A 16,119-nucleotide genomic window follows, 5' to 3' on the forward strand; every position below is an offset into this window, starting at 1 on the left:
CCAGGCAGGGCCTGAGGAGGCCTCTGGCTTGGAGCAGCCTTGTGCATTTTCCTCAGTGTGCTCTATAATAAACATGATTTTCTATGTGTGCAATCACATGAATAGAATTGGAAGTGCTATAGTAGAGTTGATATCCTAATAATTAATGCAAGGTAAGAGTTTTACTATGTTAGTCTGCTCTCTTTAATTTTAATACTTATTTCAATATCAACTTCAGAATAACCTTCTATAATTATAGAATAAAAAGTCTCCTTTTTTATCTACAGAGAGAAGAAAAAAATGGGCAAACAAACACACACACACACACACACACACATGAGGGTACTTCAAAAAGTTCATGGAAAGATTTGTATTCTCTTTTAATTCAATTTTTTCATAAATTTTTTGAAGTACCCTCATCTGTGTTTGTTTGTGTGTATATCCTTCAACTTTTTCAGTTAATCGATATTACCCATCATGATTCTCTCTGAGTGATATACCATACAAATTCAACACGGGTTCTGTAAAGAACCCTTTTAGGCTACTTCTCTCAAAGTACCTGCTGCAGCCTGTACTGTAAAGGATGCGACAGAAATCTGTCTCTTCACTTCGCCCCAAGCTTTGGAAGGGTGCACTTTGCTTTCAATATCAAACAGAGCATCAGAAATTCCTGGGAAGGATTCCCCTGCATACTTGTTGTGGCTGCTTGGAGCATAGATGATATGCCTGTTGACAAAAGAGTTTGCAGTCTATTAGTTGTCCAAATGACACAGAAGAGACATAGAGGACTCTATAATTCCTGCATTGCATATTTCTAGTTTTATGACTTGAATAAGCCACTTGTCACTTCAATCATCTCCAAAGACTAATCTACGAAATTTGTGTTAATTAATTTTAACATTAAATAGATAATTTAAAGTGGCTCAGAGCTACAACAACAATAGCAACAGCTGTTGATTACCTATTATGGACCATGCCTCATATTCATGAATTTACCTACGATTTTTCTAATCCTTATAAATAAACTCTATAAAGTTGATATTAGTATTTCAGAAGAGGAAACTGTGGTCTGAGCAATTAAGTGATTAAACGATTTGTCTCAAAGCACACTGCAAATAAGTGCTGATTTGCTGCTATACCATAGTAGCCTCTGAATTATACCCACAACTGTGATCATTAAAGTCCTGTTTGTTTTCATCCCACTTACTACTGTATTTTTTTCTTCTCTTTAAAAAAGTCACAATAGGATGCTAGAATGCTTAACTAGAAGCATGAAGAATAATTACAAACAATTTTGTGATGTTCCACATGACCTAGTCAGAAAACTGTTTTATTGAAGAGTCTAAGGCAGTTCATGTAATAGCCCTAGAAGAGAAGAACTAACTCCAAAGTAAAGAGGTGAAGAAGTAAACAAGCACATTCATGCTGCCATTGGCAAACCAGCTACCCTGTTTGGACGATGTCCTTGCTCCCAAACCCTTCGAGAATCCCTAGACTGAAACATGACACCATTTCCAGCTGTCTAATTATCAATTCATTCTGCAATACTTGTTAAGAATAGCCTGGGAACATTTGATGTTTATCAGAAATAATACAATTATCACAATTTAGGGGGAAAGAAAACCTAGATGCCAACATTAGGGGAGTGAGTAAATAAATATATGTTTATTATATATTATATATTTATATATAGATTTATTAAGTGTTATGTGAATACATAAACACAAGTATATTTAACATAGGAAAGATTAAAATTATATACACCAAAATATAAACAAGATTTTATATTTGGCTGATGGGAATGAGAAGATTTTTAATTTATTCCTGTGACTTTCTGGATCTTTTAAATTCCCTAAAATGAACATATTTGTCTTTTATAAGAAGAAATGGAAAAAAGATACTAAAAAAGAAAGATATTCAAGAATCTACATGAAGAAACAATATAGTTTTTACTTATTGCATATATTTTGAAATTTTCTATTTGCTTGCAAGAAATCAACTATGATATTTTTCTATAGTGCAAAAAATAAGAAAATGTGACGTTATAGCAAAGAGACATACTATTTTTCTTACCTATAGAAAGGCCTGCCTGGTAACCCTAAAGGATCAATAAATGCTCGTTCCAGAAACATCAGTTGATCATTCATAATTCTCAATAACATTGGGCTAAAGAAGGAAATAAATATAGTTATAACTTCACGAAATGTATGTACTACTCAGCAAACTAAAAATTTAAAGCAAAACGAAAATATTTTAAATTACCATAAAATGCTAATTAAATAACATACATAATTACCATATTTTTAAAAATCCTATACTATTCTGCTATTTTGCTTCATATTTTATAGGTATCTTATTATATTGCCTTATAATCATCAATTTTAGGGTTACAATGTGTTGAAATTGGTGAATATTTAATCTAGTAAGTTCTTTCCTCCTAGGCATTAAGGTGTTTTGAATTATTTGCTGTTACAATTTTATAATTCATATTTTTCTCTGAGCAGTCTTTTTCCCTCCAAACCTGAGACTCTTTCTTTAAGCAAATTCAAGAAATGGAAATACTAAGTCACAGTATCAGAACTCTATGATGGCTCTTGAAACCGTTGCAATGTGTATTTATGCCTTCCAGAAAAATGCGAGAAAAATGCAAGAGCCCCTGCTTCAGTATACCGCCTGGAGCAATGAACACAACCAACTTTTAAGTTGTTTTTAATTTAATGAGAAAGTAATAATAGTATTTTCATTTCTATTTCATTTTTTGAATTATTAGTGAACTAGAATATTTTGCTATATGTGTCTTCTTTTTGAATTATTTGTCTTGTCCATTAGCGCTATTTCCAACTTTGTTCTTTTGGAATTTCTTACAAAATAAGTTTCCAACTCTTTTCTCTTTGCTTTTTAGTATTAATTTTCATATTCTGAACCATTTTAATCTTTGCAAATCTAATGGCATCATTTTCCATTGCTTTTAACTTGGCATCTTTCCTTCAAGAAATTTCCATTTTTAATAAATAATTCTTCTACACTTGTTTACGTTTGCATAAAATGTGAAGTGAGAGTCTGAATTTACTTCTTTTATTAATTTCTAACAGAGATTATATAATATTATTTATGAGTAATTCTTTCCCCATTGATTTCTACTATATCCTTCATTACAAATACTTTCTTAAATATCACTGACCCTATGTCTAAAGCATCTATTCTTATTTTTCCATGTATTCTTGTATCAGTACCCAAGGATTTGATATTTCTATCATGATATTATGTTTAATACACAGTAGATGTTCATCCTCATAATTCTACTTTTAAAAAATTTTTCCTTAGTGTTCTTACATTTTTTCTTCCATCTTTATATTTAGCTCAAAATATATTTTATGTTTGTGATTTTATATAGAATTAATCCTAAATGATTAACATTTCCAAAAATAATGGCTTCACAGTATTTACCATTCTATATAAATAGAATTTAGCCAGCTGAAAGTGGAAATGAGGAATTCTATGTGGAGATAATGACTTCAAGAGAAGGTAGTGGGAAATTATGCTCTGAAAATAAGGCAATTTGCTGAAGTATGATGTATTGATGGTGAAGGAACAAGAGACAAAACTGGAGAAAGCTGGGGTCACACAGTGGAGAATCATCGATACTCAGGTGGGCATGTTGTAACAAATCCGTTGGCACTGAGGAGCCATTGCATTTCTGAGTGGCACGGTTCTCATTCAGAATGTCGGAAGCAGGTCTTTGAGAGATATGGCAGACCTGTACAGGATTTGTTAGAGGGGAGACACAGAAAACAGCAAAAAATTTCCACAAATATTTCAGCAACAAAGAATGTCAATTAGTATTTCCTTTCAAGCATATCTATTATGTACACAACTTACAAATGTAGAACATACTTGGTTTTCTCGAAGTCTTGTAGTCTCTCACTGAACTGAGAAGCAATTTCTGTAAAATTCTTTACTGCAGAAAAAAGTGAATCTGAAACAAAAATTGTGGTCATGAAAAGCTTAAGAATATTTCTAATGGAGTTGTTCTACAGTTCAAGAACAGGGAACAATACAGAAAGCCATGTTCTTTTGTGTTTTACAAGGTATCTTTACTTTGTGTGTCATAAGATGTGGGAACTTACGAAATGAAAAAATATTTATAGGTAAATATTTGATTATATGGAATAGCAATAAATAATAAATGAGCTAAAAACTAGGTAGGTCATTACACTTCAGAGATCAACAGAAACATATAGATAATGAAGTTGAAAGAGAAAGAGTAACATACCAAATGATACACCATATGTTTTCATTTCTTGTGGATGTTTCATTGAAATATTGTAGATTTTGTCAGCATACTTTCTTAAAACTACAGCATAATCTCGACAGTCAAAAGGGAGCACTACAGAATTGGCTAGTTCAAACACCATCCCTCCTCGAACCTGGGCCACAGTAAGGTGATATTTAAATGTTGGGTCATAGAACTTTTCCACCAATTCATATGTTTCATAGACACTGTGATACAGTGGATAGCTGCTGAATTTGTTTTTTTCCTACAAAAAAATAACAAAATACATCTCTTGTAAGATAGCTTATAAGAAAATGCCTAGCGCCATGTTTACTATTGATATCAGTAAGAATGTTTGGTCAATGGTGATTAAAGGAAAGTACTTAAGCACCTACTTAGTAAGCTACTTACTAAAAGACTAATATTATAGTATTTAAACACACTTTAGGTTTGTGCCAATTAAACTATATGTGTAAATAATGTAAATAATATTATAAAAACTCTTTTTTAAAGATACCTAAGAGGCTTGCCTTTAAAAATATAGATGTGGAAATGTTTTTAAAACTCTGAATAAACGACAGGACATTATTGTAGTTGAGTAAAAATAATTTAAGAAAACAGACAGAGAACTTTTAGAGGCAAGTAAATAAGCATTATACAATATTATACAGGGGAGTACAATAAATCGTTTAACCACTGAAGTTCTGTGGATAAACGATTCTCTGACAGGCAGTGTGCTGAAGAGTGGAGTTTGAGAGGTGAAGGGTTCAGCAGTAGATCTGAAATCTCACTAAGGACAGAGAGGGGATTCTAAGACAGGTGTAAGGAAAGCCAAGAACAAACAAAAAGACAAGGAGAGGACTTTTCAAACTGTGAATTGCTGATTTATATCTTTGACCATTTTTAAGATGCTCATTTTTTTGTTATCGATATAAAAGAACACTTTATATAGCAGTGTGTTGAAGAGACTGGAACTCTGAAATTATCTTTACAGTGTTTGAATCCAATCTTCAAGACTTATTACCAAAAACTCTAGATGTTCACTTTACCTTTCTTAGCAGTAGTATTCTCATGAGTAAAATATAGATAATATCAATATCTACCCTCACCACCACCACTATATTAGCCTTACACTCAACCTCCATGGCAGGAGATTAAAGATTTACAGTCTGAGAAGAATAACTTTTTTCCAAAAAAGACCTATAGATACATAATGTTGGCTGTAAATCCCCAGCGGTCTTTGTCCTGTTTGGAATTGAGTTCAATATCTTTCTGCTGTTATAGTATCCCTATTGCAATAGTCTTGAATAAAGTCCTTCTTGCCATTATAATAAGTGTCAGAAGAATTTTTTTCTTTAACAACATAGAACTGAAAAGTGAAGTTGCAGCGTAAGCATGTTATTTATAAACATAGAGGTAGGTATCAAAGAAACCAATTTTTAAAAAGTGAAAAGAGTTCATTTGATTAACAGAAATTAGTGGTGGAGTGACCATGCAAGTGAGATAATGAACCACTTTTTTTAATCATAAGCTCTTATGGTAATGACATTTTATAAACTATGTACATATGATACCTGATGAAAGTTAAACTATAAAAGTTATCATTAACAACAACAAAAGAAATCATGAATTTTATGTGTTGAAGGTGTATTATAAATGCTACTTGTTGTTTAATGATTTGCTGTTTGTTTAATGATGGGAGACACAATAATATACAAAAATTCAAATATGTTTAGGTCTGTATACTGATTAATTTTGAATGATAATGAGGATACAGGAGTCATAGACAATTCCTCCATTTCCAACTGAAATGAACAAGTGAATACATTGCCATCCAAAGAAAAAATATATATATTTAAGGGAGTCCACAGAAGTTCAAGTTGGCAGACGTGAGTATTGGTACCAACTGACATGTGAATATAGGGCTCAGGATATGATATGTGATAACTATACCATGCAGTAGGAGCACCATCAACCTCTGAGACATTCTTCTGCTCACAAATTCCCCTATTCCTCTAATGCTTGAGTCACTTCATTGGAGTCAGAATTGTTTGTTTAATATATATTTATAAATATTTCTGTGGGACTGCAAAATGGTGCAGCCTCTATGGAAAATGGTATGGAGGTTCCTTAAACAATTGCAAATAGATCTACCATACGACCCAGCCATCCCACTGTTGGGAATATACCCAGAGGAATGGAAATCATCAAGTCGAAGGTATACCTGTTCCCCAATGTTCATCGCAGCACTCTTTACAATAGCCAAGAGTTGGAACCAGCCCAAATGCCCATCATCAGATGAGTGGATACGGAAAATGTGGTACATCTACACAATGGAATACTACTCAGCTATAAAAACAAATGAAATACTGCCATTTGCAACAACATGGATGGACCTCGAGAGAATTATATTAAGTGAAACAAGTCAGGCACAGAAAGAGAAATACCACATGTTCTCACTTATTGGAGGGAGCTAAAAATTAATATATAAATTCACACACACACATACACACATACACACACAAACCGGGGGGGGGGGGGAAGAAGATATAACAACCACAATTATTTGAAGTTGATAGAACAAACAAACAGAAAGGACATTGTTGGGGGGGAGGGGGGGAGGGAGAAGGGAGGGAGGTTTTGGTGATGGGGAGCATTAATCAGCTACAATGTATATCGACAAAATAAAATTAAAAAATAAATAAATAAATAAATAAATAAATAAAAAAAAACAAAGTGCCAAGTCAAAAACATGAGAAACAGAATGAGATCTAAAGCATAATAACAGTAATTTTTGAAACATACACAAAAAATACATGTTTTGCGAGACATAAATTAAAGGCTACACTTTAAACTCATTAGAATTATTGCCTGTGTGTGTATGGGCAACGTGGTGGGGAGGATAGGTAGATAGGTTTTGGGGAATTGGGGACAAAAAAACTGAAACAGAGAAGTGTCCTGCCCGGAACAAGTAAGCTAATGGCCATGAACTGACAGAAATAATTAACTGCATCTGAGGTCCAGGACGTTACAAATCAGTTGTAGAGTATTTTCAACTACTTAAACTCACTTCTCTCTGAGTGCACTGATATTTCATTGTCTGCTCATTTAGCAATTATAGTCCGAAAATTACAATTTAAGCAGTATTATAATGTCGTAGTTCACCTTTTGATAATGTTTTGGTATAGCTATTTTTGCAAAAGCATTTCGTGTTTATAATTTGTTTCTAATCAATTAATCTGATTTGGCTTCTCAGTTACATTGCAATCAAGAAAATTTTGCCCTAATATGCACAGCTCTGTGAACAATAAGAAATAAAAATGTTTACATTTTAAAACTTGATAAAGGCTTATCATTAATCTCAAATTGTACTTTTGGGCTGACTGGTTAACTCAGTTGGTGTTTTAACACCAAGGTCAAGGGTTTGGATACCCTTACTGGTCAGCTGCAAAAAATAAGTAATTATATAAAAATTCAACTTAAGAACTGAAAAAAAAAATCGACTTTTAATTTGTTGTACTCGTACCAGCCAGCCACCAAAAAATAAAAAAATAATAAATAAAATAAAAAAATAAATAAATACATAAATATTTCTGAAAATTTTCCAAGCATGGAGAAATATGACAGCAACCAGATACAGGAAGCTCAGAGGTTGTCAGCCAAATTCACTGCAAGGAGGAACACTCCAAGACACATCATAATCAAATTATCAAAAACCAAAGACCAAGAAAGCACACTGAAAACAGCCAGAGAAAAGAAACACATGACATTCAACATAGCACCAATACTTCTGTCAGTGGATTTCTCTGTGGAGACCCTACAGGCCAGAAAAGAGTGGGATGATATATTCAAAGAGATGAAGGAAAAAGACTGTCAGTCAAGAATTTTGTATTCAGCAAAACTAACCTTCAAATATGAAACAGAAATAAAGTATTTGCCAGAAAAACAAAACCTAAGGGAATTCATCAACACTAGACCTGCCTTACAAGAAATGCTAAAGAGAGTTCCTCAATCTGAAAGAATAAGATATAAAGGAGCAGGAAGAAAACATTTAAGGTACACAGCTTATTAGTAATGTAAATTCACAGACAACCTCCAAATACTCCAGTGTTGTAAGGGTGGTGAATAAACTGCTTACATCTTTAGTATGAAGACTAAAAGACAAACCTAACAAGAAAATAACATATACACAACTATATAGGACACAGGCAATATTAAAAGATGTAACTTGAAATAACACAATGTCAAAAAGTGAAGGGGAATGACGTCAAAGCCTAGAGTTGGCTTTGTTTTTTTTTTCTTAGATATCAAAATTAAGTTGTTATTAGCCTAAAATAATCTGTTATACCTATAACAAGTTTGTTTGTGAGCTTCATGGTAACCATAATACAAAAACTTAGACATACTGAAAATAAATAGTGAGTAATCAAAATACAGTACTAGAGAAAACCACTCAATTAAAGAGGAAGACAGTAAGATCAGAAAAAAAAATCAACAAATCAACCAGAAAAAAAAGTAACAAAATGGCAGAATATATATCAATAATAATTCTACATGTAAATGGATTAAATGCACCAATTAAACGACACAGACTGGCTCAATGGATTAAAAAACAAGAACATCAACTACAAGAAAATCACTTCACCTATAAAGACATGTACCATCTAAAAGTGAAGGGATGGAAAAAGATGTTTCATAAAAATGGAAACCAAAAAAGGAGCAGGAGTAGCTATACTTATTTAAGATAAAATAGACTTCAATCCAAGGAATTAATATATATATGTATTTATATAAGGAATGTTACTATACATTGATAAAGGGATCAATTCAGCAAGAGGCTATAGCAATTCTAAATATATATTCACCCAACTCTAGAGAACCCAGTTGTATAAAGCGATTACTATTGGAACTAATGCGAGAAATAGGCTCCAACACAGTAACAGTTGGTTGTTTTAACACCCTACTTTCAGCAAAGGACAGATCATCCACACAGAAAGTTAACCAGGAAACATCAGAATTAATCTCTAATCTAGGCAGATAGGACCTAACAGACATATAGAACCTTTCATCCAATGACTGCAGAATACACATTATTCTCAGAAGCATATGGAACATTTTCATATGTTAGGTCACAAAACAAGCCTCAACAAATTTCAAAAAACTGAGATCATATCAACTACTTTGTCAGACCACAATGCAATAAAACTAGAAATAAACATCAAAAGGGATATTAAAAACCATGCAAACACACAGAAACTAAACAACATGCTCTTAAACAATAAACGAGTCAAAGAAGAAATAAAAAAGGAAATTAAAAAATTCCTGGAGACAAATGAAAAGAAAACATAACATACCAGAATCTAAGGGATACAACAAAAGCAATTCTAGGAGTGAAGTTTATAGCAATAAATGCCTACATCAAAGAAGAAAGACTTCAAATAAACAACCTAACATTATATCACGAGGAACTATAAAAATAAGAATGAACCAAACCTAAAATAAATAAAAGGACAGAAATAACAAAGATCAGAGCAGAAATTAGAGATTAAAAAAATACAAAAGATTAATGAAATAAAGAGTTGGTTTTTTGAAATGATAACGAAACTGATAAACCTTTAGCTAGACTAAAGAAGAAAAAAAGAGAGAAGACTCAAATAAGTAAAATCAGAAATGGAAAATATCACAGGAATACAAAGGATCATAAGGTATTATTATGAACAACTATATGCAAACAAACTGGAAAATCTAGAAGTAATGGATAAATTCCTGGATACAAACAACTTACCAAGGTTGAATCAGGAAGAAGGAGAAAACCTAAAAACACCAATAACCAGTAATTACATTGAATCAATAATGAAGTCTTCCAACAAATAAAACCCTAGGACCAGACATCTTTACTGCTGAATTCTACCAAATATTTAAAGAACTAATTCCAATTCTTCTCAAACTCTTCCAAAAAATTGAAAAGAAGGGAATACCTCCAAATTCATTCTACAAGGCCAACATTAACCTCATATGAAAACCAGAAAACATACAACAAAAAAATTGCGAGCAATACCCCTAATGAACACAGCTGAGAAGATCCTCAACAAAATACTAGCAAACAGAATCCAACAACACATTAAAAAAATCTATCACCATAATCAAGTGGGACAGACCCCAGGTATTTAAAGATGATTCAACACATGCAAATCAATAAATGCGATACGGCACATCCACAGAATGAAGGGGAAAAAAAATGATCATTTCAATAGATGCATAAATGTATTTAATAAAATCCAGTATCTCTTCCTAACAAAAACTCTCAACAAACTAGGTATAGAAGAATATATCTCAACACGATAAAGTCCATATATGAAAAACCCACAGCTATTATTATACAAAATGGACAAAAATTGGAGGCTTTTCCTCTAAGATCTGGAACAAGAGAAGGATGCTCATTTCTCTCACTGTTACACAACATAGTGCTCGAAGTTCTAGCCAGCACAGTAAGGAGATAGAAAGCAACAAAGGGCATCTAAATTGAAAAGTAGGAAGATAAACTATCCCTATTTGCAGATGTCAAGATCATATACATAGAAAACCCAGAAAACTTCACCAAAAAATTATTAGAATAAATAAATGAATTTAATATAATGGCAGGATACAAAGTCAACACACAAATATCAATAGGTTTCTTATATCCAAATAATGAAATCGCCAAAGAAGAAATCAAAAAGTAATCCTATTCTCAATAGCTAGCAATTAAAGTAAATACCTTGGAGTAAATTGAACCAAGGAGGTGAAAGATCTATAAAACACTGGCAAAAAATATTGAAGAGGATACAAATAAATGGAAAGATATCCCACGTTCATGGGTTGGAAGAATTAACATTGTCTAAATGTCCATATCACCCCAAGGTATCTACACATTCAATACAATTCCCATCAAAATACCAATCACAGAAATGGAAAAAACAATCTTAAAATTTGTATGGAACTACAAAAGACCCCATACTGCTAAGGCAATCTTGAATAAAAACAACAAAGTTGGAGACATAACATTTCCTGACATTAAAATATTTTATAAAACTATAGTAACCAAAACAGAATGATTCTGGAAGAAAAAGAGACAAATATGCCAATCGAACAGAATAGAGCCAGAAATAAATCTGCACACTTACAGCCAACTGATTTTGAACAAAGGTGCCAAGACTATAGAGTGGGGAAAAGACAGCTTTTTCAATAAGTGGTGCTGGGAAGACTGGATATCCACATGCAGAAGATTGAAACTTGATTCCTATTTTTCCCATGCACAAAAATCAACTCAAAATAGGTTAATGACCTAAATTTAAGACCCAAAACTGTGAAACTAACTAGAAGAAAACATAGCAGAAACACTATGCAAAATGGTAGTGGTCAGCACTTTTATAAGTGAGACTACAAAGGCACAGGCAATTAAAGCAGAAATACACAAATGGGACTACATCAAACTGAAAAGCTTCTGCACAGCAAGGGACACTATCAACAAAGTGAAGAGAAAACTTACTGAATGGAAGAAAGTGGTTGCAAACTACACATCAGACAAGAGGCTAATATCCAGAATATATAAGGAACTCAACTCAACAGAAAATAATAATAATAATAATAACAACAACCCAATTAAAAGTGGGCAACAGACATTTATCAAAAGAAGATATACAAGTGGCCAACAGACACATGAAAACATGCACAAAATTACTAATCATCAGGGAAACGCAAATTAAAATTGTAATGAGATATCATCTCACCTGAGTTAGAATAGCTATTATCAAAAAGGCAGACAATAACAAATGTTGGCGAGGATGTGGGGAAAAGGGAACTCTCCTCTTTTGTCAGTGGGAATATAAACGGGTATTGCCATTGTGGAAAACAGCATGGAAGTTCCTCAGAGAAATAAAAATTTATCTACCTTATGACCCAGCTATCCCACTACTAGGTATACATCCCAAGAAAATGAAATCAATATATCAAAAAGACATCTGCATCCCCATATTCATTGCAATGCTATTCACAATAACCAAGACATGGAATCAACCTAAATGCCCATCAATGGACGAATGGATAAAAACCTGTCATATATATTCATAATGGGATACTATTCAGCTATAAAAATAAAAGTGATATCCTATCATTTGAAGAAACATGGATGGAATAGAAAATTATCATGTTAAGTAATGTAATTCAGGCACAGAAAGACAAATACCACACAATCTCTCTCGCATGTGGAATCTAATAAAAAAAATGTGACTCTCAGACTCATAGAAAGAAGTAAGAGAGTAGAATAATGGTTACCAGAGGCTGGGAGGGGAGGTGAGATTCGGTGGGAAAGAGATTTGGTGGACTAGCAGGTAGAAAACTATGCTATCTACCCTAACTGAATCATTGTGCAGTATATGCATGTATTGAAACAACACTGTATCCCACAAAATGTACAAGTAAATGTTAAAATAAAAAACATATATATTCATAAATAATCTTGAAGAAATTATTGATAGACTCACCCAATTTTTTGTATAACGTGCTCTACCTGAAGGAATTCCAAGTCTTTGGAAGAACACCTCAAAATCATTGCCAGATCCTAATTTGTTAATCCTATTAGGGGTAAAATAAGAGAATTATTTCAGAGTAATTTCTTCATCAAGTAAAGATTAAAAATCAATAAAACTAAACTTTATTCTTACTATGACAAATATAATTTTTAAGTGTACAACCTTAGACATGCAGCAAATAACGGGAGAAATATTAATTCTGATCACAAAATACCTAAGTCTGTAACGTAATTTTGTGTAGAAGTGATATTTTATGTCATTTTTTTTTAGAGATTCCTTCAGTTGGAAAATATTTTCCTTTAGATTACTTAATTCTTCTTATCATCTAAAGTTATTATACATGATAAAGTAAAAAGAATCAACAATTTTCCAGATAATTTAGAAATGTTATGCCCTTAATACTTAAAATTATTCATAATGTTGACATCTACAATCTCATACAACTGAGATATTTATTCCTCTTCTCTTGCTTGTGTAGATACACAGTGCTGAAGTGATCTTTATACTTTTATTAGAGTAACCACATTTCTTAACTGTATGATGTTCAGAAAAAAATAATTACAGAGTGATGAGGGGACTGAAATATGAACAGAATTACTTTCCACCATTACCTCCATTATAATCTTTTTAAAAATCTCCTATGTGTATATGTTACCTCTTGTTAAGAGCATCAGTTTTTGAAGACCTACAGTTAACTTCAAAACACACAGTAACATTTTATTTGTAAACCTAAGAATTGTTTTACCTTTATGAGATTTTAGAGCATTATGAATGTTAATTTTTTAAATTATTGATTGAAATAAAATACTCTTTTATTTTCAAAACAATCCCAGACTAAATTCTGTAGAAAGTTTTGTTTGTTTACCTGGGCACGCCACTGAACTCAGGTGAGGAACTTTTCTCACTCCAGCTCTCATAAAGAGATTTGCCTTCAAAGCCTTCATCAGGGCTTTGCAGCTACACAAATTAAAACAAATAAACAAATAAAAGACAACACTTTTAAATCAGATGTATTAAGACCTAGATAGATATCCATTAGACTGGGAGTGAATGGCTAAACTATAGATTAGCAAAACAAGGAATGTGATCCATATATTAGCAGTCATCAAGAATTGCAGTGAGTTTCTGAAAATATGGGAAAATGCTCATGTTATCCTGTATAGATCCTGTATAGGTGCAAATACATTATAAAAATAAATGCATGAATACATAGTAAAGAAGGCTACACCAACTTATTACCAAGCCATTGTTTTTAAGTGAATGATCATATTGTATGATCTTTTGTCTATTTTTTTATTTTCTACTCTCAAAACCATATATTCCTTCTCCTCTTATAAAAAATAAAATGGAAAGAGGCAAACTGGATAAGGGAAAAAGCAGTCCTTTTAATATTATTTCTTGCAACTAAGGGTGCCAAAGTCTTAAATAATATATAATAAAGTACAATGTTAGTAATAATGTATTTAATTAATTATTAATGGTAATTCTGTTAAGCATTGGGCTTCAAATAAATTTTCTGGTGTTACAAATGAGAAAATAAAGGGAGTAAAATATGACCTATTATTGAATACTATACACAGAGAATTAAGTGTTGTGCCAAAAATATTCAGCAAACTAAACTGTAGTTAATACCCCATAGTTATTTACAGGAAACCAAACAATACATGGCATAAAATGTTTTTATTTTATATTTTAAAAAGCACTATGTACTATTTTTCCATGAACTCAATTCAGAAAGTTTATAGAGGAGTACCTATACTGTTTAATACTTTTTGTAGATACCAGAGACAGAGATAAATAAGACATATAGCATACTCTCTAATAGAGATGATTAGTATGTAAGTAAAAATGTAGAATTCAGACAGGAGAGGCACCCAGGGAGGCAGGAGAACAGGCCAGCCACCTACCTAGCCCCACCCCACCTACACAGTTGGCAGGACCCCATGCACCATGCCACAACCATGAGTCTTCACACAGCTTCTGTGGAGGTGGCGCACAATAGCCATGAACACAGGTAATATTGTTGCAAGGATAGCTCACTGCCTTAGTAACATCCACAACTACTGTGCAGGTGGCCCACCACATATTCAACTTCATTGTCACAAGGAGAGTCAACGGAGGAGTCTGGAAAAAGAGGAAAACGTCTTTCTCCTAAAGTCTACTTCAGAGTAACAGAAGAAGCAACTGATCTACCAGATGAGCAAACATCAACGTAGAGATACTAGAAATATGAAAAAATCAGAAATATGACACCCCAAAGGAATTCAGTAACTCTCAAGGTCAAAGAAAGAATCCTAAAAGCAGCAGGAGAAAAGCATCAAGTCACTTATAAGGGTGCACCCATCAGTCGAACAGCAGACTTCTCAACTGAAACCCTACAGCAAGAAGAAAATGGGATGACATATTCAAAATACTGAAAGAAAAAAACTGCCAGCCAAGAATATTATATCTGGCAAGGCTATCCTTCAAAAATGAGAAAGAAATAGAGTATGTCCCAGGCAAGCAAAAACTGCAAGAGTTCATCACCACATGACCAGTCATGGGAGAAATACTCAAGGGAGTCCTGCAATGGAATCCAAAAAACAATAATCATTACCATGAATAAACAAATAAGAACAAAATCCACTAGGTAAAACACAAATAAAAATGAGAAAGAGAAAAGAAACTAAATATTACCACCTCAAAAAAAAAAGAAAAGAAAAAAACCCACAAACATTGAAATCAATAATACAAGGAGAAGTGAGGAACAAATGTTACTCTCAAAACATATAAACATAAAGCCATAAAGTGCCAGGAATACAACAATACCTCTCAATAAAAACCCTAAATGTAAATGGAATAAACTCCCCACTCCAAAGACACAGACTGATGGATTAGATAAAAAAGCAAGACCCAACTATATGCTGTCTTCTGGAGACTCATCTCACTGGTAAAGGTGCACACAGACTAATAGTGAAGAGATGGAAAAACATATACCATGCAAATGGAAACCAAAAATGAGCAGTAATAGCTATTCTTATATCAGATGGAAAGACAATCTATGCTCTTGGCTTAGGAGAACTGACGTTGTGAAAATGTACATACTACCCGGAGCAATATACAGAAACAATGCAACCCCCATCAAAATACCAATGAAATTCTTCACAGAAATAGAAAAAAACAATCTTAACATTCACATGGAACAACAAAAGACCCTGAATAGCCAAAGCAATGCTGAGCAAAAAAATATTAAGCCGGAGGCATCACACTATCTGACTTCAAATGATACTAAAAGCTATAGTAACCAAAAAAGCATGG

The 16,119-nt window shown here is 32.8% G+C and overlaps 1 protein-coding gene across 1 annotated transcript in view; it reads right to left on the reverse strand.

Moving 5' to 3' along the window:
* Positions 1-515: 515 nt before the first annotated feature.
* The window catches only part of LOC134376144 (putative N-acetylated-alpha-linked acidic dipeptidase), a 33,224-nt gene continuing 17,620 nt past the window's right edge, over positions 516-16,119 (reverse strand). Inside the window, exons 5-10 of the mRNA XM_063094802.1 lie at positions 13,688-13,779; positions 12,775-12,865; positions 4,253-4,517; positions 3,874-3,955; positions 2,053-2,145; positions 516-705 (exon numbers count right to left, since the gene is read on the reverse strand). Coding sequence (XP_062950872.1) covers positions 516-705; positions 2,053-2,145; positions 3,874-3,955; positions 4,253-4,517; positions 12,775-12,865; positions 13,688-13,779 — 813 coding nt within the window. The remainder of the gene's footprint in view (positions 706-2,052; positions 2,146-3,873; positions 3,956-4,252; positions 4,518-12,774; positions 12,866-13,687; positions 13,780-16,119) is intronic.

The sequence above is a fragment of the Cynocephalus volans genome, chromosome 4, assembly GCF_027409185.1.
Source record: "Cynocephalus volans isolate mCynVol1 chromosome 4, mCynVol1.pri, whole genome shotgun sequence".
NCBI lineage: Eukaryota > Metazoa > Chordata > Mammalia > Dermoptera > Cynocephalidae > Cynocephalus > Cynocephalus volans.